Genomic DNA, 24,051 nt, shown 5'->3' with positions numbered 1-24,051 from the left:
TATGACATCGGGGGGCGGAGCTAATTGCAAAGTCCATTGGTTTGAGGCACATCATATTGTAGAAAATAGATTATTTTGAGAAAAAATAGGGGATGAATATTCTTATTCTCTCAAAAATAAAAAGATATCGAAAGAGAAAGGGAAAACTTTACACAATAAAAAAAATTACTTAGGGAGATTTTTTACAGAAGAAACCATTCCACTAACAATCTTCTTCAATGGTCAATTCCTCTAGATCTAGAATGTCTTCTCTTCCAATTTCTTCTAGAATTCCCGTTTTCAATCTATTTTTGACAGAGATTTGACATCCCCCAGAATAAACCTTCCTTACTAATGGAATCTCAAGAATCTTTGTAAAAGAAATATCTTCTTTCTTCACCTTCTGGAATCCACAGCAATAAACTTTCTTCTTGAAGACCAAATGTCTTCATCTCTTTTGATGTTTGTTTTTGAGGTTATTTCAAAAAAGGATGTCTTTCTTTCTGAATTTTGCGGCAATGCTTCCAATCCAGTTTCAACTTTAGGAGATTCTAGAACATTTGAACATACGAGAACATAAATGTTCTTCAAAAGCAACCAACTACAAAAACATGTGTTCGTTTATTAACTCATTTACATAACAACATGGTTGCAAGCCGTGTTGAAAGAAAATTTTAAAACCTTACTCACGTGAAAATTTATGAAGAAACTTGACATTTTATGAGAATAGCGGTCTTACTTACCTCTACCACGTTGTTTACAAAGCGTATATGTTTTTATTAGCGAATATGTTCTTTTTTACACTTGCAAGACTTAGTCATGCGATACTTTGTTTTGTTAATTTTTTGTTTATATTAAAGTTTTCCACTAATTCGTCGATCGAGAAAATCGAGTCGTGATGACATGCAAAATGAGATATTTTTCTTTAGGTTAATACATGAATAAGTTAGTAGCTCCTTTCGTAAACTAGATGATGCAATAAGTGGCCGCTTAACGTCACTATTTTACTCTTTTATTAGACATTTCCATATTTTTTCCTTCTTAATGCGACACTAAATTCCAAATTAAATTTAAGGAGAATGGTACCTGTGTGGCGAAAATAAGAAAAATTGCAAAATCGCGACTCTGTTACCCTGTTTTCGTGCCACCAGTGGCATTCGTTCTAAATTTAGCCACAAATGCGTCGTCGTGTCAAACGGGCCTTAAAGTCACAAATTATAATACATGGTACTTTAGTACGAAAATAATATAAATGGTACGACTTTTTGGTGAAAACTTTAGTACTTTTTGCAGTGTTTTCTCAAAAGCACCACCCTTTGGGACACTAAAGAAAAACACACTTAGGACAATATCGTTAATTTTTGTAACACATCATCAGTTCAAAAAACGTTGCGGTGGAAAGTAGTACCACCACATTGTCACGCAAGTACCGGCAATTTTCCCTAAAAATTCGCATTATTGGAGAAAATCCTCGGAATCATTTGCATATTGTCGTTCCGCCATTGAAACCCATTCAATGAGACTCACAAAAACCAAAGGTGAAACCGGTACCTGACGTCACCAACCACATCTATAAATTTCCTGCGGCCGCTCCAGCTCACTAGTACGCCAGCTTCCTGCTATGAGTTTAGTCTACTTGTAATTCTTCGCTAGTATCGAAAGCCTGTGTCAATGAGAATACTTGAATTTGTGTTGAATTCAAAATTCCACCAAGTCGTCAGGTACCACCACCCACCCACTACACCCAAACTTTTTCTACTTTCGTTTTTGTTACAGTTTGGATAAAAACCTAAGGACCCGCAAAGGCAGCCGCAGAGGAAACTCGGGAAACCGTCTCGAACTCCAGGTTCTAACCCAGATCCATCACGTACCCTAGCTACGATGGTCAAAAGCGCCGTGTTTGAAACCGCCAGCAAAGTGGCTGACGCCAATTGGGGCCAATCCTCAAAGTAAGAATTTTTGTGGTGAATGTCCGTTTCGTGACACGATTTTTTCAGAAAACCGATTTTTGAAAGTAGGAAGGAGGAAGTGAAGAAGGAGGAGAAGAAGGAAAGTCAGTACGGAGTGTGGGGGCCTGTTTTCAAAAATAAGGAGCACTTTGCAAGTTTACATCATTTTTAATCACGGGGATGTTGTAGTTGTAGGGTTTATTACACTTATTTATCGATTTGTTGAATAAAATCACTACGTGGTGAAGGGCTGGATAATTTTTTTTCTTTTTTTCGTTACGTATTTGTGCCAGAGTTTTTCGGAGACGGTTACGAGGAGTGAGAGGAGGAAACCTGAAACAAGTGTGGTGGAAACGTGGCGGTTTTTGATTGGATAGTACCCAGAAACAAAACGAAGAAACTTCCTTGCATGTCGTCCATGTTTACGGTGTGGTTGTTTACTTCGACGAGGTGTCTGTTTTTCCAGCAGCGGTCTTTCTTGGGGAGATAATCTTTCAACCATTTTTCGATCAATCCGACTTGGTGGAGCTTCTTGATTCTAGATACATAGAGGAATTATTTTCGGGAACTTAGTAACACAAATGGTGACGTACTGGTCGTTAAAAATTTCCAAGTAGGGGGTGTCCTGTGCCATTATCATCGCTAACTGTTCGTTGTAAAATTCGTCTAGTCCTGGAACAACCAAATCAATGGAATTCGTTAATAAATTAGAACTAATAAATTATAAATTAAGACCTAGAGCTAAATCGCATCTATCGGATTCCAAGTACTGCTTCTTCATGATATACTGCAAAGTCATCTTCCAATCAATATGAACGTGCTTCCCATCTACTATGTTTTTAATCATCCATTTATAACTCCTCGGCTCTATCTTTTTCTCGTACAGCTCTCTATATTTCGGCTCCGTAGCATACTAAAACACTCTCAGTACTACCACTACACACTTTCTCCACTTTTACTTTCAAATTAGTCTCCAAATAGCTCCCTTTCGTCAGGCTCCAAGTCACGGTATCCCTGTGTCCCAGCAACTCATCTATGGTGGTTATGGGTATGTCGACTTTCGGAAAAGTCAGAAAGGCTACTAAATTTCCACAGTAGGTGGTTGCCACCACCAGTACTACCAACCACCAAGAGCCGACGATGATTCTCGCGCTGTCCGACTGAGGAAGATGCATTCCACCTGAAACATGCATTAATTAGTTGCTTATTTTTTTGTATTCAAGCGTAAACTAGTTTTTGAGCTACCTTGAATCCAAATCCGGATTTTTCCAGTTTGGTTGGTGAGCGGAATTAAAACATCTGCACTTACCTTGTTGTAGGAGGGCCCCATACATGTACCATATGCAGTTTTCGATGGATGATAAGCCGCCTTTTTTGCTTATGCCTTTGTAGTCGTAGACGGGGCTGAAGCGGTGGATGTAGTAGAGGATGGGGCCCATGGAGATTATGGCGGCGGAGAGGCACAGCCATGTCTAAATATAAACAATAAAAAAAATATTTGGGTCTATATTTTTGGACGATTAGTTTGAGTTTGGGGAGTTTAAGGCGACTAAGAGAAAACTTGTTTGCTTACACAATGAGATCCTTTTTTTTTTAAGTAGGTATACAAGGTTTCTAAAGGTCAATGACACGGTTATTTAGAATATGCAAATTTTGTCTTCAGTGTTTGTTATTAGTTTTATTTAATTCAGTTTATTTTTATTTTAAAGCGCAGATGTGACTAACTACATTACGGTTTAATATAAAATGTTTGTCACGTGATCCTAGCATGGTTAAAATTGCAATGGAATTTTAATTTCTTTGAGGTGCACCGCATATCTTCTCTTTTTAAATAAAAATGGCTCCTTTAATTTTTCAAATTATGTTCTAAGTTTCTAAAATTTTTATCTTTCCATAATTAGTGAGATAGTGACTACAATTCAATTTTTTGGCTCGGTAAAACTACTCATCAAGCCCTTTTAGTTTTTTTTTGAGTTTTCGTCAGGAATGTATGAATATTTACCAAAATTTTTGAGTTCAAAATTATTAGAGGTAAGTTAGATTTTGAATTTTTAAAGATTCGATTTTTCGGTTTTACGACTTCTAAGTTTTTCGATTTTTCTCAATTATTATTATTCCATTTTTCAATATTTGTATTTTGAAATTTTTCGATTTTACAAAATTTCAATTTGTGAGTTTTAATTAAATTTTTTATTTTTCGATTGTTAACTTTTTCAATTTCTTGATTTTTTTCACTTTTAGTTTTTTGAATTCTAGATGCAGATTTTAATTTTTCGTTTTTTCCCTATTTTTCAATTTATTTAGCTTTTCGATTTCTCGATTTTTCAGTTTTCCAGGTTTTGATTTTTCAATGTTTTGATTTTACTATTTTTTAATAATTCATTTTGCAATTTTTTTTTATTTTACAATATTTGAATTTTCAGTTTTTTGATTTTTCATTTCGATTGTTTTCAATTTATGATTTTTCAATTATCCGATTTTTACAGTTATTTTTGAATTTTTAATTTTACAATCTTGCAGTTTTTGATTTTTTAGTTTCTCATTTTTATTGTTTCAATTTTTTGATTTTTTATTTTTCAGTTTCTCTATTTGTCGTTTTTCACTTTTTTGATTTTTGGATTTCTAGCTATACGTAATTTATCTGTTTCTAAATTTTTCGGATTTTCGTTTATTCTTGTTTACACATTTTCGATTTTTTAGTTTTACAATTATGTAATTTTTGATTTTCCGATTTCTCGACTTTTAATGTTTTATATTCTCAATTTTTTATTTTTCAATTTGTCTAATTTTTTCTTTATCAGTTTCTCGAATTTTTGATTTCTAAATACATATTTAAAATTTTTGTTTTTTTTTCAGTTTATTAATTTTTTTCAAAATAGTATTTTTCAATTATCCGATTTTTCAATTTATTTATTTAAAAAAATTAAATTTTTCAAGTTCTTTATTTATCGATTTTTCCAGTTTTACAATTTTAATATTTTCCAATTATGCGATCATTTAATTTTCCGATTTTTCAATTTTCGATTTAGAATTTTTCAATTTTTGATTTCTCAATTTTTTTCTTTATTGAAAAACTGAGAAAGTGAAAACTTCTGAATGAAAAATTCAAATGGGAATCCATAAATTGCAAAGTTGTAAAACTCAAAAAAATTGAAAAGGATTAAAACAGAAATACCGAGAAATCAAAAATTGAAAAACTGAAAAGTCAGAAAATTGAATAATCGGGAAATCCAAACATCGAAAATTAAAAAAATCAAAATTTTGAAAAATCGGGAAAAACGAATCGAGAAATCGAAACATGTATAAATCGAAAAATCACAAAACTTTGAGACATTTTGACTTATTGTTATTTTGATTCAGTAACTTTTTCAATTTATGACCTTTCATATCCACTTTTTTAAATTACCTATTTTAAAATTTTTCGAATTTTAAATTTTCGATTTTTCAATTTTACAATTTTGCAATTTTCGATTTCTCAGTTTCATGATTTCTCGAATTTTAGTGTTTCACTTTCACGATTTTTAATTTTTCAATTTCTTATTTTTTGTTTTTCGGTATCTCAATTGTTCAATTTCCAAAATATTATAATTTTTTGTTTCCTGAATTATTTTTTTTTAATTTATGATTTTTCAATTATCCGATTTTTTAAGTTGTCTATTTCTAAATTTTTGGAATTTTCAATTTTTTGGTGTTTCATTTTGCAGTTTTTTAACTTTGAACTTCGAATTTTTCGGTTTTCCACATTTTCGATTTTTCATTTTACAACTCTGTAATTTTTGATTTTTCAGTTTGCCGATTTTTTAACTTTAAGTTTTTAGATTTTTAATTTTTCAGTTTCTCTATTTTTTGTTTTTCAGTTTCTGAATTTTTCTTCCAAAGTTGTAAACTGAAAAAAATTAAAAATTATTTGAAATTGAAAAATTCAAGTGAAAAAGAAAAATCCAAAATCGAAAAAATTTGAAATAAAAAATGCAAAGTGTAAAAAATGGAAAAATTGCAAATCCAAAAATTGACAAGGAAAATTGAAAAGTCTTAAAATAGAAATATCCAGAAATCGAAAAATTGAAAAATCGAAAACTTGGAAAATGGAAAAATGGAGAGATCCAAAGATCGCAAGATCGAAAAATAGGAAAAAAAGAACCGAAATATTTAAGAATCGAAAATCTCAATAATTTATTAATAAATTGAAAATGTAGGAACTTTTTTAGACGTTTTGCTTTATTGTTCTACTGATTTAGTAACTTTTTCCAATTTATTATGATCTTTCAAGTCCATGTTTTTAAATCATCTATTTTGAAATTTTTGGAACTTTAAATTTTCAGTTTTTCGATTTTTCATTTTACAAGTTTTTAATTTTTAATTTTTTATTTTTCAGTTTTCACGTTTTCGATTTTTCGTTTTACAATTCTGTAATTTTTGATTTCTTAATTTTTCGATTTTTAATTTTTCCATTTCTCTATTTTTTGGTTGCAGCTTTCGGATTTTTAAACTTAATAAAAATGGACAAATCCATATGGAAATCCATAAATTCCCAAAAATCGATAAATGTAAAGTTTAAAAAATGGAACAATTGTAAAATTCAAAAATTGAAGAATCGAAAAATTGAAAAGTTTCAAAACAAACATCGAGAAATCGAAAAATTGAAAAATCGAAAAGTCAGAAAACTGAAAAATCGGGAAATTCAAACATCGAAAGATCGAAAAATCTAAAAATCAAAACACCAAAAAATCGAAAAATTCAAGAATCGAAAATCCAAATAATCGAAAAGCCAAGTCGAAAAATCAAAAACATGAGAACTCGAAATAGAAAATTCGCAAAACTTTTTTAGAGATTCTAATTTATTGTACTTTTGATTTAGTAACTTTTTTCAATTTATGACCTTTCAAATCCATGTTTTTAAATTATCTATTTTAAGATTTTTCGATTTTTACTTCCCGAGCGTAAGCAAAGGAAGTATTGTAATCGAGTCCGTCGGCCGACTCTCTACTTTTACGTTTTCTCGATCTTTCATGACCCCTAGAAGACGAAGAAATAGGTCTCCCATTTCCGTCTGTCTGTCCGTCTGTCCGTCTGTCCGTCTGTCCGTCTGTCCGTCCGTCTGTCCGTCTGTCCGTCTGTCCGTCTGTTGTCACGGATTTTTATTAGACAGATAATCTCCGAAAGTACTCGACCGATTGTTGTAAAATTTTGTACTTATATTAAGAATATCATGTAGATGGTAAAACGCTAACCAAAATTTGTCGAATCATCCCCACCACTAAAGCGATGACGTCACTTCAAAATTGTACATAGTAAATGGGTTTTCAATTGTATAAAATAACATAGTCCTACACATGTAGTTTACAACTCTGAATCGACTTTTCACCCGAAACGTCCAGATTTTTGGAAAAAAAATCAAAATTATAAAACAACATTTTGAAATTTAATTTTTAATCTGCTAACCAGAATGCTTTGAAATGTTGCAGATGTTTTAAGGCTATAAAGAGCATCATAAATCTTTAGTCAAAAAATATTTGCTTATCCCCTCCAAAAACTTGATGACGTCAGCTCAAAAGTTTGTGGAATAAATCATATCTAAAGTGTACAAAATATGATGAGTCTGTACTTGTGAACTATCAGGTAAGTTCCCCATGAACGCGTATTTGCGAAGTGCGAATGTCGCGTATCTCCATTCGACCAATGAAATCCAAGAAAATTTTGTACGCGCGTATCCAAGGTCACTTCGCTTCGAGTTGATTTTACTTTAACTTTTACGCGTAGAAAAGAGGTGCTACGGCGGTCAAATTCGAATGGTTTGCAAACAGAACCACAAATATTTTTCCGGATCAGAATCTCTCATTGTGTGTGACAAATTTGCACTGGCCCCTTGCAATAATCGGTTTGTTACAGTAAAAATAGGTCGCACCCAAAACTGTCTTTCATTTGCTTTCTTTGCTTCCAGATACAAGGCGTACACTTTAATAATTTTTTTTCGTAATGCTATCTTCCTTACTTTATTTTTCCTTTTTCGGTATATAAAACATAATTTCGTGATGAGTTCTTGACACAGCTCTACTGCTATTTTCTTATTATATTTCCCCATTTCGAATTACATATGAAAGTAATGACAGATCTGATGACAACTTGGTTATATTAACTTATATTTTATGCTACGCCTTTACGCGTTTTACGTTTATACGCACGCAATGGGGAAGCTATGTTTAAATGCAAGCTTGCGAATGCCAACGATACGCGTACGCAGATTCGCAAAAACGCGTAGATGGGGAAGCGGCCTCACTCCATTAATATTTTTTGGATTTGCATATACAGGGTGACTCAAAAAAATTAATGAATGCGTAAATATATTTTATTGATTTAATCAGGAACTACAAAACCGAATGCTCTGAAATCTTGCAGATGTTTTAAGGTCATAAAGAGCATAATAAATGTTTAGTCAAAATATATTTGCTTATCCCCTCCAAAAACTTGATGACGTCAGCTCGAAAGTTTGCCGAATAAATCATATCTAAAATGTACAAAATATGATGAGCCTGTACTTGTCATTTATCACTCCATTCATATTTTTTGGATTTGCATATACAGAGTGACTCAAAAAAATTAATGAATGCGTAAATTTATTTTATTGATTTAATCAGGAACTACAAAACCGAATGCTTTGAAATCTTGCAGATGTTTTAAGGTTATAAAGAGCATAATAAATTTTTAGTCAAAATATATTTGGTTATCTTCTACAAAAAACTGATGACGTCAGCTCAAAAGTTTTCCGAATAAATCGTATCTAAAATGTACAAAATATGATGAGTCTGTACTTGTGATTTATCATTCCATTCATATTTTTGGATTTGCATATGCAGGGTGACTCAAAAAAATTAATGAAGGCGTGAATTTATTTTATCGATTTAATCAGGAATTACAAAACCGAATGCTTTGAAATCTTGGGAATATTTTAAAGTTATTATAAGCATGGTAAACTTTTGTTCAAAATGTATTTGTTCATCCCTCCTAAAAAAATTGATGACGTCACCCTTAAATTTTGCTGAATAAATCCTATCTAAAATGCAAACAAAGTTTGTACTTGTGATTTATCACTCCATTCATATTTTTTAGATTTTCTTAAGAGGTGGCTCAAAAAAACTAATGAAGTCAATTTATTTTATTGATTAAAGGCAACACTTATTATTAGTATTACACCCCAACCAACCCAATTTGGTAGACACAAAATTTGTTAAAGGAAAAACTCGGTTGAAACATAAGGGTAGCACGCTTATTTACATCGACTTTAACATTACAGACCTGCATTTGTTTTATGCGTTCACTTGATTCCGCGAATGTGAAATAGACATGTTTATAATCAACCAATTGTGAATTTCACCGTCAAGAATTAAAATAATACCCAATGTTTTATATAATAAGCGGAAGTCGAAGCAATAAAACCGATGGTCGTTTTGTTTACAGTTTCTCTGTTTGACTCTCACGTATGCTGTTACGCCTATCATCTTAAATTAAGAATGTTTATACATACACGATTTTCAGTTGCCTCTGATACGTATACGTGAGTAAATTGTTTCGTTATTTTATTGATTATTACAAATCAATATTCAAAACGACCCAATTCATTTTCCCGAAAATTTGAGAATATAATAATTTTATTCTTAGAATTACACTACATCTATCCCAACTGATATACGTGTCCTTGCAAAAATGTTGATGACGTCATCGCAATTTTTTTTTAAATTCCCACTACAAAAATGTAATGAGAAAAAAACACAATAGGCATGCAGTCGTCAAGTTTCCGACAGCGAGGGAAGTACTGTCTAAACTCTTTAGACCAATTTTTTAATTTTCGGTTTTCCACATTTTTGATTTTAAATTTTTCAATGTCGTAATTTTTTGTTTTACGGTTTCTCAAGTTTTCGATTAATTTTTGTTTCCTCAGTTATTTCTTTTAATTCATGATTTTTCAATTATCCGATTTTTCAAGTTGTCTGTTTCTAAATTTTTGAATTTTTAGCTTTTTCGTTATTCATTGTGAAGTTTTTTAATTTAGAATTTTTAATTTTTCAGTTTTCCACATTTTCGATTTTTCATTATACAATTCTGTAATTTTCTATTTTTAATCTTTCAATTTTTCGATTTTCAATTTTACAATTATTTGTCTATTTTTTGTTTTTCAGTTTCTGGGTTTTTCGATTTCGAGATAATTTAATCTTTTGTTTCCTCAACTATAATTTTTGTAATTCATTATTCTTCAAGTATAGGATTTTCAAGTTATCTTTTCCCAAATTTTTCGAAATTTTGATTTTTTGATTTTTCGTTTTCTCGATTTTCAACGTTCCAGTTTCTCTATTTTTAATTTATAAATTTCCCTAGTTTTCGTTTTTCAGTTTCACGTTTTTCCGATTTTTCAACATATATTTTTATTTTGTGTTTTTTAATTTTTTTTTTTCAATTTATCGATATCCAGGTTGTTAAGTTTTCGATTTCTCAATTTTTCGATTACTAGATATTTTAATTTTTTGTTACCTCAATAATTTTTTTTATTTTTTTCAATTTATGATTTATCGATATCCAATTTTTTGAGTTATCGACTTCGAAATTTTTCGAATTTAATGATTTTTAAAGTTGTCTATTTCTAAATTTTTCGAATTTTCAATTTTTCACTTTTTCAATTTGCATTTTTCTTTTATTTTAAAATTTTCAAATTGCTAAATTTTCGTTTTTTCACATTTTCGATGTTTGAATGTTTGATTTCTTAAATTCTCGATTTTTACTTTTCAGTTTCTTAATTTTATGTTTTTCGGTTTCCCAATTTTTAGATTTCTAGATATTTTAATTTTTTTTCTTTAATAATGATTTTTCAGTTAATCGATTTTTCAAGTCGTCTTTTTCAAAATTTTTTGAATTTTTAGTTTTTCGACTTTTCATTTTGCAGTTTTTATTTTTAAATTTTTCGTTTTTCAGTTTCTGGATTTTTAAACTTGATAAAATGGAAAAAATGTAAATGGAAATCCATAAATTCCAAGGTGTTTAACTGAAAAAATAAAAAATCGGAAGATTGAAAAATTCAAGATTTTGAAAAAACGAAAATCGAAAAATGTATAATTCAAAAATTGAGGAATCGAAAAATTGAAATCTCAAAACAAATACCGAGAAATTGAGAAATTGAAAAACTGAAAAGTCGAAAAACTGAAATCGAATTTTAAATTTTCGGTTTTCCACATTCTCGATTTTTCATTTCGGAATTCTGTAATTTTTGACTTTTTAATTTCTCGATTTTTAATCTTTCAGTTTTTCGTTTTTTAATTTTTCAATTTCTCTGTTTTGTTTTTCAGTTTCCGGATTTTTCGATTTCGAGATAATTCAGTTTTTTCCATTTTTAACAATTATCCGATTTTCAAGTTATCTTTTCCTAAATTTTTCAAATTTTCAATTTTTTGATTTTTTACATTTTCGATTTTTCAGTTTCATAGTTTTGCTTTTTATTTTCTGGATTTTTAACGTTTCAACTTCTCTATTTTTAATTTCTCTAGTTTTTCGTTTTTTAGTTTCACGATTTTCCGATATGTACTTTTATTTTTTGTTTTTTTAATTCTTTTCAATTTATGATTTATCGATATCCAATTTTCTGAGTTACCGATTTCGAAATTTTTCGAATTTTATTCACATTTGGATTTTTCAATTCTACAATTTTGCATTTTTTAATTTCTTAATTCCTCCACTTTTTTAATATTTCAGTTTCTCAATTCCTTTATTTTTTCGTTTTCCAGTTTCTCGATTTTTAGATTTTGTGATTTTTATTTTAAAGCCAAGATTTTCCTTATTTGTGCATAAAAATGTAATTCACACCAATTTAGAGATTTTTTCACGTTTTTTCCAGTAAACTTGAATATTTACCCTTTCGATATTTTCCAACTTTTCAATAATTGTGATAAAAATCAAGCCATATTCATAAACCACAAGTACAGGAATATCTTATTATATAAAATTTAAATAGTATTTACTATGCAAAAATTTTGCGGTGACGTCATCAGATTGTTGGTGGGGATGATTAGGCAAATTTTAGTTAACGCTTTACGATCTATGCGATATTCCTAATACAGATATAAAATTTGACAACAAACAATTCAGTAGTTTTCAGATTATCTAAAATCAACACAAACGATAGATAGACAGACAGACAGACGGAAACGGGAGACCTATTTTTCGTACTCTAGGCTAGCTATTATTAAATCTTGATGTATTAAATCAAGTTTCAATCTTTGTCTAACACGTTCAGATAATATCAAACCTTCGCTTTATCAAATACATTAACGACCTTATTTTCCTGATCTAAATATCACGTTCTCAAAACAGATCAACAAATTAAAATTCAACAATCAAACAAAAACACACAGCCCATATTCCCTCCTATTTACAACATAATTATTATAAAAGCTAGATTTATCCACTACATTGCAATTGACATTGAAACTTTAATTCCTCTACCAGACTGGTTTTTCTACTAGAAATCACGCATTCGCCTCCTGCCTAGTCCATATTCATAAGAAAATGGACTACAAACCCATTATTCAAATACTCACATCTCCCGTAAACGGTGACATAAACAACAAGGCTCGACTCAATTCCCTCGGCCTTGATACCAGAAACGTATAACTTTGAACACTAATCGCCTTAGTAAAATTAACATCTCTCTTACTCTTATCAGTAATGGTAAACGCACAGGCCCCAAAGGCCACCGTTTTATTTTTAACCATCTCGATAATCAACTCTGGAATAAAATTGGTCTCAGCGGTAGCAACCTCCGTCGACCACTCCCTGATAGAATTAGAGGAATTATTATCAGAATCTCGGCCAAACTTCACCACATCCACCGTATACGTAAAGTTCAGAGTATTAGCCAGTTCTTTAACAACGTCGAAAATCAAGCCGGTGTATTCCACGATAGCGCCGGATTCGTTGGTTTTGATGATCTGCCAAGGCGGGTTCTAGAAATTGGTACTAAAGTCAAAAATTTTCACATTTGCGAGGAAAAAGTACGTGGAAGGAAACCAGAGGCAAGTTTCGGCGCCTAAACCCATGGGCGACGTGCGGGAAGAGCTCGTTGGACATGGAGGGACCATCGCTGGGTCGCCATTTACCCACGGACATGAGTTCGGCGCTCGAATCGGAAGAGGAAGCGTTTTGCTGGTACTCTCGGCCCCAGGTGTCCCCGGCCTTCATCAACCAGGAGGTGCAGTTGTCGCATTCGCCGTACTGTAATAAGTAGGTCTACAAAGAGATGTTAGTGTTGGGGTTTTGGGTGGGTGAGGGTGGTACTTTGATGCTTTGGAGGAGGGAGGTTCGTCTGTCGAGTTTGGAGGGTCTGATTGCCTCCCATTCTTCGTCGGACACTTGGCTGGAGGTTTCGAATTCGAGGACGATGGCTTCGTCGAGGGCGCGGGTGAAGCCGGAGAGGATTTCCTCGCAGTGACATTGCAAGCCACCCTAAAATTTTTTTGGTGGTTGGTTTAGTTTTGGGGCTGGATGGCGTCGACTTTCTTGAGAAAAGACACCTGTTATTTTCGATTTATTGAGTTTCGGTTTTTATTTTGAGATGTTTCAATTTTTCAATTTATGATTTTTTGTCCAATTTTTCGGTTTTTATATTTTTTAATTTTCTGGTTTGCCAATTTTTCGATTGTTAAATTTTTCAAATTTTCGGGGTTTCGATTTTTTAAGCTTAATTTTTTAATTTCCCAATTTTTCAATTTTCTTTCTTCAGTTTGAGAATTTTGCACATTTTCGATTTCTCAATTATCCGTTTTTTTCAATGTTTCGTTTTTTTTTTTAATCTCTGGATTACTACTTAATTTCAGGTTTTGGTTTTCAAATTTTTCATTTTTAGATTTTTCAAAATTTCAGTTTGTTTTGTTCTGTTTCTTGAAAAACTGAGAATTAAAAATTGAGAACATGAAAAAATGAAAATCGAGAATTTGAAAAATTAAAAAATTTAAATTCGATAAACTGCAAAATTTTAAAATTGAATAAAACCGCATACTTGAAAAATCGAAGGACTGAAAATTTCAAAAGTTTAAAAATCGTAAAACTGAGAAATGTAGAATTAAAAACACGAAAATTATTTTGAATTATTTCGTTTTGGATTTTTATTCTGCGATTTTTCGATTTCACTTTTTTTATTAGCGATTTTTCCATTTTTCGATTTTCGATTATTCACTTTTTCAAGGTTTCGACTGTTCAAATTTTTGTCCATTTCACAATTTTCAGTTGGTTCAATTTTTAGATTTTTCAATTTATGGTTTTTCGGGTGGTCGATTTTTCAGTTTTTCACTTTTTCACTTTATTGTAAGATTTCTCAATTATCCGATTATTTAATTTTCCGAATTTTCAATTCTCGATTTTAAATTAATCAATTTTGGATTTTTTAGTTTTATGAATTTAGAATTCTCCAAAACTTCAGTTCGAAAATTTGTAAATCGGAAAATTGAAAAATTCAAGTTTTGAAAAATCAAAAATCGAAAAATTTATAATGAAAAACTAAAAAATCCCAAAACTGAAATATTGTAAAATCAAAAATTTGAAAAATTGAAAATAAAAAAACTGTTAAATGGAGAAATCGGAAGATCGAAAGATCAAAAATCGAAAAATCAAATTAGGAAAAACCGAAAAAATGAATCGAAAAATTGAATAAGCAAAAATCTAAATAATCGAAAAATGCGAAAATAATAAACTCGAAAACTCAAAAATTCGAAAAATCCAAACATGAAAATATCGAAAAATTACAGAACTCAAAAATCGTGAAACTGAGAAATCGAAAAATTGAAAAATCCAGAAACTAAGGAATTAGAATTTAATTAAGAAGAAATTAAAACATCAAAAATGAAAAATCTAAAATTTAACAAATCCAAAAATTGAAGAAATGAAAACGTGAAAAATTTTAAAACTGTAATATTGCGAAATCGAAAATTTGCAAAATCAAAAATTCGAAAAAGTGATAAATGGAAAGATCGAAAGATCGAAAAATCGAAAAATCAAATTATCGAAAAATCGAAAAAATTAATCGAAAAATTCAATAATCAAACTCTGAATAATTGAAAAATTCAAAAATAATAAAGTTGAAAAATCGAAAAATCAAAAACTCGAAAAATCGAAAAATTGAAAAAACGAAAGTCGATAAATTGCAAAATTGTAAAACTAGAAAATCGGAAAATTGAATTTAGAAAGAAAAATTGATACATCGAAAAATGTAAAACTTAAAAAATTGAAAAATTTAAAAACCCAGAAATTGTGAAATAGAAAATTTGAAAAATCGAAAAGTCGAAATAATGATAAATTGAGAAATCGAAAGATCGAATGATCGAAAAATCAAATTATCGAAAAATTAAAAAAATGAATTAATCGAAAAATTGGAGAATCAAAATCAAAATCTGAATAGTCGATAAAATTCGAGAATAATAAAATCGAAAACTCGAAAAATCAGAAACTCGAACATCGAGAAATCGAAACATGAAAAATTCGAAAAATTGCAAAACTGAAAACTGGAAAAAATGAAAAATCGAAAAACTGAAATATCGAAAAACTGCGAGAGAAATTAAAATATCGAAAAATGAAAAATCTAAAATTTAACAAAACTAACAATTGAAAAATCCAGAAATTGAAAATCGAAAAATTGAAAAATTCAAGTTCTGAAAAGTCGAAAAGTTCAAAAACTGATAAATTGACAAATCGTCAAGTGGAAAAATCGAAAATCGAAAAATCAAATTGACGAAAAATCGAAAAAATGAATCAAAAAATTTTAAAATCAAAAATCTGAATAATCGCAAAATTCGAAAATTATTAAAAAACTCGAAAAGTCGAAAATTAAAACTCAAAAGAACGATTAATCGATAAACCGAAACATGAAGAAATCTAAAAATTGCAAAACGGAAAAATCGAAAAATTGAAAAATCTAAAAATTGAAATATCGAAAAACTGAGAGATAAATTAAAACATCGAAAAATGAAAAATCAAAAATCTGAATAGTCGATAAAATTCGAGAATAATAAAATCGAAAACTCGAAAAATCAGAAACTCGAACATCGAGAAATCGAAACATGAAAAATTCGAAAAATTGCAAAACTGAAAACTGGAAAAGATGAAAAATCGAAAAATTGAAATATCGAAAAACTGCGAGAGAAATTAAATATCGAAAAATGAAAAATCTAAAATTTAACAAAACTAAAAATTGAAAAATCCAGAAATTGAAAATCGAAAAATTGAAAAATTCAAACTCTGAAAAGTCGAAAAGTCCAAAAACTGATAAATTGACAAATCGAAAAATGGAAAAATCGAAAATCGAAAAATCAAATTGACGAAAAATCGAAAAAATGAATCAAAAAATTTAAAAATCAAAAATCTGAATAATCGCAAAATTCGAAAATTATTAAAAAACTCAAAAAGTCGAAAATTCAAAAACTCAAAAGAACGATTAATCGATAAACCGAAACATGAAGAAATCTAAAAATTGCAAAACGGAAAAATCTAAAAATTGAAAAATCTAAAAATTGAAAAATCTAAAAATTGAAATATCGAAAAACTGAGAGATAAATTAAAACATCGAAAAATGAAAAATCAAAAATCTGAATAGTCGATAAAATTCGAGAAATCGAAACATGAAAAATTCGAAAAATTGCAAAACTGAAAACTGGAAAAAATGAAAAATCGAAAAATTGAAATATCGAAAAACTGCGAGAGAAATTAAAATATCGAAAAATGAAAAATCTAAAATTTAACAAAACTAAAAATTGAAAAATCCAGAAATTGAAAATCGAAAAATTGAAAAATTCAAGTTCTGAAAAGTCGAAAAGTCCAAAAACTGATAAATTGACAAATCGTAAAGTGGAAAAATCGAAAATCGAAAAATCAAATTGACGAAAAATCGAAAAAATGAATCAAAAAATTTAAAAATCAAAAATCTGAATAATTGCAAAATTCGAAAATTAATAAAAAAGTCGAAAAGTCGAAAATTCAAAAACTCAAAAGAACGATTAATCGATAAACCGAAACATGAAGAAATCTAAAAATTGCAAAACGGAAAAATCGAAAAATTGAGAAATCTAAAAATTGAAATATCGAAAAATTGAGAGATAAATTAAAACATCGAAAAATGAAAAATCTAAAATTTAACAAAACCAATAATTGAAAAATGAAGAATCAAAAACCTGATTAATCGTAGAATTCGAAAATAATAAAGGCTAAAAGTCGAAAAATAAAATCAAAAACTCGAAAAATCCATAAATTGAGAAGTCGAAACACGAAAAAATCGAAAAATTCCAAAACTAAAAACTGCGAGAGAAATTAAAACATCAAAAATCTAAAATTTAACAAAACCAAAAATTGAAAAATTGAGAAACTGAAAATCGAAAAATTAAAAAATTCAAGTTTTGAAAAATCTAAAAGTCAAATAACTGATGAATTGGTTGTTGTCCTCTAAAGGGGATGTTTATATTCTGTTGGACAATAAATCTATTTATTTTGTTATTTATTTATTTATTTATTTATTTATTTATTTGTTTATTTGTTTATTTTATTTATTTTGTTATTTATTTATTTATTAATTAATTTATTTATTTATTCATTTATTATAAAGTGAGAAATTGAAAGATCGAAAGATCAAAAAATTGAAAAATCAAATTGATGAAAAATCGAAAAAAGTTTTTATTAATTTAAAATTATTGAAAAACTGAACAAATGAATCGAAAAATTGAAGAATCAAAAATCTGAATAATCGAAAAATCGAAACAGGAAAAAATCTAAAATTTACTAATGCAAAAATTGAAAGATCGAGAAAATCGATAAACTGAAGAGTTGAAAAATCGAAAATCCCAAAAAATAAATTGCAAAACTGTATAAAACTGAAAAGACAGAATAATGGAAAAATTGAAAAATTCAAGAAAGATGGAAAATCGAAAGGTTTAGAATGAAAAATCGAAAAATGGAAACAGTTTAAAAACCAAAAATTGAAGAAATGAAAAATTCAAAACTCTAAAACGAAATATTGTGAAATCGAAAATTTGAAAAATCGAAAAGTCGAAAAACGGACCAATTGAGATATCGAAAGATCAAAAGATCGAAAAATTGAAAAATCAAATTATCGAAAAATTGAAAAATCAAATTATCGAAAAATCTTAAAAAATGAACTGAAAAATTGAAGAATTAAAAATCGAAAAATTCTAAAATTAATAATAAAGTCGAAGAGTCGAAAAATCAATAACTCGAAAAATCGATAAATCGAGAAATCGAAACATGAAAAAATCGAAAAATCCAAAAATTGAAAAATCGAAAAATCGAAGAATTGAAAAATCGAAAAATGCATAAACTGCAAAATTGTAAAGATGAAAAAAACGAAAAATTGGAGCATTGAAAAATTCAAGTTTTAAAAAATCGAAAATTGTTTTTTCAATTTGTTTTTGAATATTTTGATTTCTTTATTTTCGATTTTCCAGTTTTTCAAGGTTTCGATTTTACAGTTTTTAGTTTTGTCTACTTTGAAAAGTTTGAAATGTTTTAATTTTTCGATTTGTTAATTTTTCATATTTTCGGTTGTTCAATTTTACAGCTCGTTTGGATTTTTCGATGAAAAATTTTTCAATCTCTCATTTTTTTTTTGTTTTTTCGTATTCTAGATATTTTAATTTTTTGTTTTGTTGTTTTCATTTATTATATAAATTGTTTCAATTTATAATATTTCAATCATCCGATTTTTTAAATTATCAATTTTTATCCCAATTTTCCGATATTTAAATTTTTCAAAATTTTAATTTAGTTGTTCAGTTTCTATTGAAAAACCGAAAAATCGAAAAAAAAGAAAAATCGAGAAATTCCAAATTTATAAAACTGAACAAACGAGAAATTGAAAAATCGACACACTGAAAAATTCATGTGTTGAATAACCGAAAAATCGATATATAATTTTTTAATTTGTCGATTTCCATTTTCAGAGTTTCCATTCTTCAATATTTCGATTTTACAATTTCCAGTGTTTAAAATTTTCAATTTTCACTTTTTCGATTTCTAGATATTTTGAAAACTTGGAAGATTGTGAAAATGAAAATAACCGGAAAATTTTAAAAATGAGAAAACGAAAAAATTCAAAATTTGAAAAACCGAAAAATTAAGTTAATTATTGAAGCAAATTTTTGTGTTGGTAGTTCTGATTTATTGGCATCCATGCTAGTGTGTCAGTTCACAATTGTCAATTTTGACATAAGTACGCCTAACAAACGTATTGATTGGTTAAGACGTTGACAGTTGTCATAAATGTCACTTTGACAATCAGGTATGCCATCATAAAATTTTAAATCGATTGCCAACTTGACAAAAAAAAACACAAACAGCATGGTCACTCGGTTTATAGACGAAACAAACTCTCAAAGAAAACAAACAGAGAGTGTTCAAAACACAGGAAAAACAATGTTTTTTCTCAAGAAATTCAACATCGTAGGTACGTTTTATCTATCACTTTAAGTACTAAAAACGTTAAAGACTCACAGTACAAGTACTACTCTTCACCGTGTTGTTATACAAGAAGGACACATTGTCACCTTCAGACAGCAACTGCTTAAACCTCTTTATATCCTTATATTTAAAATTAGTATTCGAAATGACGTACAGCCACTGATTTTTCGTATCCGCGAGCTTCAAAGACTTCGCATATTCCATTATTAGTTCCACAATTTCGAAAGCTACAATCGCTAGAAAATTTCTACCCACGGTTTTGATGGACACTGAGGAAAGTATATCTTTTATGGACGCCCGTATCACGTTCATGGGAGTTCTTCTAGTTTCGAGTTTAAGAAGTGACAATGCAGCTGTATTGACTCTCAGGTTTGAAGAGTCGGTTGTCAGGGATTTGACAACACGAGTCGCTAAGTCCCTACCTGGTACCAAAGCGATATTGTTAAGAGTTAACAGGTTGAAAGTTGTACTCACTGAGGGTGTCGTCATACACCACAACTGCTGACTTCCAGTTGTAGATTTTTGTGGTTCTGAGATCTAACAAGAGTTGTGGTAACTCCTCACCTTTGGTTATTAAGGGTACTGTGATGGCTTTGTCTGGTGGTAACCTTGGACAATCTGTTTCTGTGAAACTTAGTCTATAGAAGGGTTAAATTAAAACGAAGACAATTTTTACCAGAAATGGCCATATGTAGTAGATGTTGATCTTCTGCTGCCCGAAAAAGTCGCCACGTGTCCGAGCAAGAAGCCACACTCAAAATAGCCATAATATCTACAGTTGACACTTAGAACGGTTAAGTACATGCCTCCGAACTTACCCTTTTTCAAGCTGATACTAGTCCAAGAGTAATACTGGATGTTGACACCCCCATGCTTCAAAATTTCTCTTTTAGCGAAGACCAAATACGACTCGATTGCGTGTTTTATGGGTGAATATTCGCTCCCCAGATACTCTCTATCGATAATCACAGCTTAAACAACCCCTTTGTTAAACAACCCCAATTTATATCTTCTAATCTAACATACCTAAAGTGGCGTTGGTTGTCAGAAGCGAGGGAAAATTGTCACCCCGGGTCACAGCACACACGAACGCGGCTCCCACGACAAGTTCGGGCCACATTTTCGAAAAATCATATTCGTCAAAAACACCTGTCTTTATATACGAAAAGTAATTTCTCGAGGTCCATATTAAAACTAATTTCATACCGATTGGACGTAAATCTTACATGTGCCACAGGTGTGCGGCATATGGACTGAATTCCATGTTGAAGCAACGATGAACGAAAGGTCAGTGCTTAAGAATTCATGAGGGAAATCCATCAAGGAAGTAGTTCAGCAGAACGCATCCTTGACGGGGTTGATTGACTTTTTTTGGTCAAGGCGGGGCGTGATTATTTCATTTGCTGGTCTAGATTTCGTGGGAATTGGTTTAAAGTGGGGGTTCGAAATGTTTTCTGGGATTTATGAATACAGTACTGCTTAAAAAAATAAAGTGGTTTCCTGTGAATTTGTTGTTAAAATGCAAGTTACAATTTGTTTTTTAAATTGAATAAGTGTCTTCTCTGACCCTTTTTATTTTTCGAGTTAGTGGAATAATTTTGAATGGGCTTGAAGAGATGATCTGTTTCATTGGAAATTTTCTCTGAATTCCGGCTCTGCATTTACTTGTTTTTACTGTATATTTTCAAATAGTGGGAAAAACACAACTTTATCCAGCCTTCTCTTTAATTTTTCGAATTAATAATGTACGTTCAAATTGGTTTCGTATATATAATGTTTATTTTATAAATTATGCTTCCATTAAATAAGTGAGTATATGCAACCAACCATACACATTATTAAGCCAGACGTGAAAGCAATCTGTGAACAATTTTCTAAAAGTTCCTGATTCGTTTATCGTGTTTTTTTTTTGATACTAATTTTTTGATTTTGAAAGAGTTTGTGGCTTTTCAGGGGGTTTTCCAAATATTTCACTTTTCGGTTCAATTGTTTTTATGGAAATTTTGATTTTTCGAGTCTTCACTTTAGAATTTTTTTATTTTTCAATTTTTCATTTTCTCGATACTGAAAAATCGAAGAAACGAAATACTGAAAAACAGAAAAAAATCGAGAAATTGAAGAATAAAACAGATATGAAAAAATGTAAAATTAAAAAATTGGAAAATCAAAACTTGAAAAATCGAAAAAGTGAATCTCGAAAAATTGTAAGATAGAAACGTGTGAAAAAATTTAAAAATTGAATCATTTGGAAATCATAAAAGCGAAAAAAAAATTCAAATTCAAATACCGGATATGTAATCGAAAAATTGAAACACGAAAAATAGTACACGGAAACATTGAAAATTTGAAAAATCAATAAATTGAAAAACAAAAATATCAAGAAATCGAAAAATCAAAAAACTGAATATTTGAAGTATTGTAAAATTGAAAAGTGGAAAAATCTGAGAAATTAAAAAATCGGATAATTGAAAAGCAAACATTCAAAAACCGAAAAAATGAAAAATCGGGAAACTGGTAAATCAAAACTTGAAAAATCGAAAATTGAATATCGAAAAATTCAAAAATAGAAACATTGAAAAAATTTAAAAATTGAATAATTTAGAAATCGAAAAAGTGAAAAAAAATAGAAATTGAAACACCGGATATGTAATTAAAAAATTGGAAAAATGAAACACGAAAAATAGTAAATCGAAACACTGAAAAATTGAAAAATCAAAAAATTGAAAAACCGAAAAATTTAAAGATACTTTAAAAAGCGGATACTTGAAAAATCAAAAATTTAATAATGAAAAATTAAAATACGTAGAAATTGAAAACCCGAAAAATTATAAAATCAAAAAATTGAAAAACTAAAAAAATGAAAAATAGAAAAAGCGAAAATTTAAAAAATTAAAAATCGAAAATTGAGGAATCGATAAATTGAATAATCGAAAAAATCAAATCTTGAGATCTTGAATAATTGTCTTCGAAACATCAAAAAAATCAAAAAATTGAGAAATGGAAAAATTGAAAAATCAGAAATTCAGAATTTCCAAAAATTGAAAAATCCTCCCTGACCAATCGAAAAGTTAAGAAATCGAAACAAGAAATCGACAATTCGAAAAATCTAAAAATAAAAAATTCTAGAAATCGAAAAACTTACCGAAAAATAAAAAAAATTATCCCAAAAGTTGAAAAATCGAAAATTTGAATAATCAAAAATTCCTAAAATCGAAAAGTAAAAAACGTATTATCTAGAAATTGAGAAATTGAAAAAACCGAAATTTTCAAAAATTAAAAAATCGAAAACCCGAAAAATTGAAAAGTCAAAAATTCTTTTAATTAAAAATGTGAAAATTCCAAAAATTGAAAATTAAAATCTGAGAAATCGATACATTGAATAACTGAAAAAAATTCGAACATCAAGATTTGAAATAATTGAGATCGAAACATCAAAAAATCAAAAAATTTAAAAATTGAGAAACAGGTCAATTGAAAAACCGGAAATTTTAAATTTCGAAAAATTGAAGAATCGTCCTCGAGCAACCAAAAAATTGAGAAATCGAAACAAAAAACTGACATTTCAAAAAATCGAAAAATGAAAAAATCTAGAAGTCGAAACATCAACAAATCGAAAAATCAAAAAAATAAATTCAAAAATTGAAGAATCGAAAATCTGAATAATCGAAAATTCCATAAACTGAAGCCGAATAACTGATAAACCAAAAAATGTGCATCTCTGTTTTTTTTTTGTATTTTTTATATTATTATTTATTAAATTTGACAAGTCTAATGAATGCAATTGTATGCAGCCCTTACAGACAATAAATTATTATTATTATTATTATTATAATTATTATAAATTAAAAAAATCAGAAAAGTGAAAAATTGAAAAATTGAAAAGTCGAAAAATTAAAACATCGAGGCATCGAAATATTGGAAAATCAAAAAATCAAAACGTAAATAAATCGAAAAAATAAATCAAAAATTAAAGAATTGAAAACCTGAATAATCGAAAAATCAAAAACTCGAGAAATCGAAACATGAAAAAATCGAAAAATTGAAAAATCACAAAACTGAAAGATCGAGAAAACGAAAAATTGAAAAGTTAAAAAATGAAAAAATCGAAATATCGAAAATTGGAAAATCAAAAAATTCAAAAAATAAATCGAAAAATTAAAGAATTGAAAACGGGACTAATCGGAAAACCATTAAGTCAAAAACCTGAACAAAATCGAAAACATTGAAAAACGCAAAACTTAATTACAAAAAATTGAAAGATCGAAAAATTCATACCTCGAGATCGTGAATAATTGAGATCGAAGTATACAAAAAAACAAAAAATTAAGAGAGAAGTTGAGAAATGGGAAACTTGAAAAATCGAAAATTTAAAATGTCATTTCGATAAAAGAAAAACCGTTTCGAGCAACCGAAAGATTGAGAAATTGAAACAAAAATCGACAAATCGAAAAATCTAAAAACTGAAAAATGTAGAAAAAAAATTTGATAATCGAAAAGTAAAATACATATCTAGAATTTGAAAACAACCGAAATTTTCAAAAACCAAAAAACCGAAAAATCAAAAAAAATGAAAAAATGAAAAATACAAATTCTAAAGATCAAAAAATTAAAAAATCAGATAATTTAGAGT

General features: G+C 29.0%; 2 protein-coding genes across 2 annotated transcripts; one reads left to right on the top strand and one right to left on the bottom strand.

Annotated features, from left to right (window-relative positions):
• Positions 1-1,572: 1,572 nt before the first annotated feature.
• LOC135142852 (uncharacterized) lies at positions 1,573-1,928 on the top strand. The gene is made up of 2 exons (XM_064074628.1): positions 1,573-1,700; positions 1,756-1,928. Exons 1-2 carry the CDS (start codon positions 1,651-1,653, stop codon positions 1,853-1,855), a joined length of 150 nt encoding a protein of 49 aa, XP_063930698.1. The 5' UTR covers positions 1,573-1,650; the 3' UTR covers positions 1,856-1,928.
• Positions 1,929-2,076: 148 nt separating this feature from the next.
• Positions 2,077-20,541, bottom strand: Ir93a (Ionotropic receptor 93a). Its single transcript, XM_064074627.1, has 14 exons — positions 20,448-20,541; positions 20,240-20,392; positions 20,098-20,193; positions 19,896-20,045; positions 19,455-19,843; positions 13,245-13,412; positions 12,966-13,196; positions 12,509-12,913; positions 3,238-3,400; positions 2,888-3,108; positions 2,664-2,841; positions 2,522-2,600; positions 2,309-2,466; positions 2,077-2,261 (listed from the first exon to the last, which is right to left on the bottom strand). The coding sequence occupies exons 1-14, from the start codon at positions 20,539-20,541 to the stop codon at positions 2,164-2,166; spliced, it is 2,583 nt and encodes an 860-aa protein (XP_063930697.1). The 3' UTR covers positions 2,077-2,163.
• Between the last annotated feature and the right edge of the window lie 3,510 nt (positions 20,542-24,051).

The sequence above is a fragment of the Zophobas morio genome, unplaced genomic scaffold (genome assembly GCF_036711695.1).
Source record: "Zophobas morio isolate AGI-343-1 ecotype UQ-CSIRO unplaced genomic scaffold, CSIRO_AGI_Zmor_V1 ptg000054l, whole genome shotgun sequence".
Taxonomy (NCBI): Eukaryota; Metazoa; Arthropoda; class Insecta; order Coleoptera; family Tenebrionidae; genus Zophobas; species Zophobas morio.
This window is presented reverse-complemented; position numbering and strand designations above follow the sequence as displayed.

Excerpts from the sequence above, each read along its gene's own strand:
- Ir93a (XM_064074627.1), bottom strand. The coding sequence starts at position 20,541 with ATGTGGCCCGAACTTGTCGTGGGAGCCGCGTTCGTGTGTGCTGTGACC. Across the intron at positions 20,194-20,239 it reads TAGTATCAGCTTGAAAAAGG|ATATTATGGCTATTTTGAGT; the intron begins GTAAGTTCGGAG and ends TGTCAACTGTAG. Across the intron at positions 20,046-20,097 it reads ACTACATATGGCCATTTCTG|AAACAGATTGTCCAAGGTTA; the intron begins GTAAAAATTGTC and ends TAAGTTTCACAG.
- LOC135142852 (XM_064074628.1), top strand. The coding sequence starts at position 1,651 with ATGAGAATACTTGAATTTGTGTTGAATTCAAAATTCCACCAAGTCGTC. Across the intron at positions 1,701-1,755 it reads AAATTCCACCAAGTCGTCAG|TTTGGATAAAAACCTAAGGA; the intron begins GTACCACCACCC and ends TTTTTGTTACAG.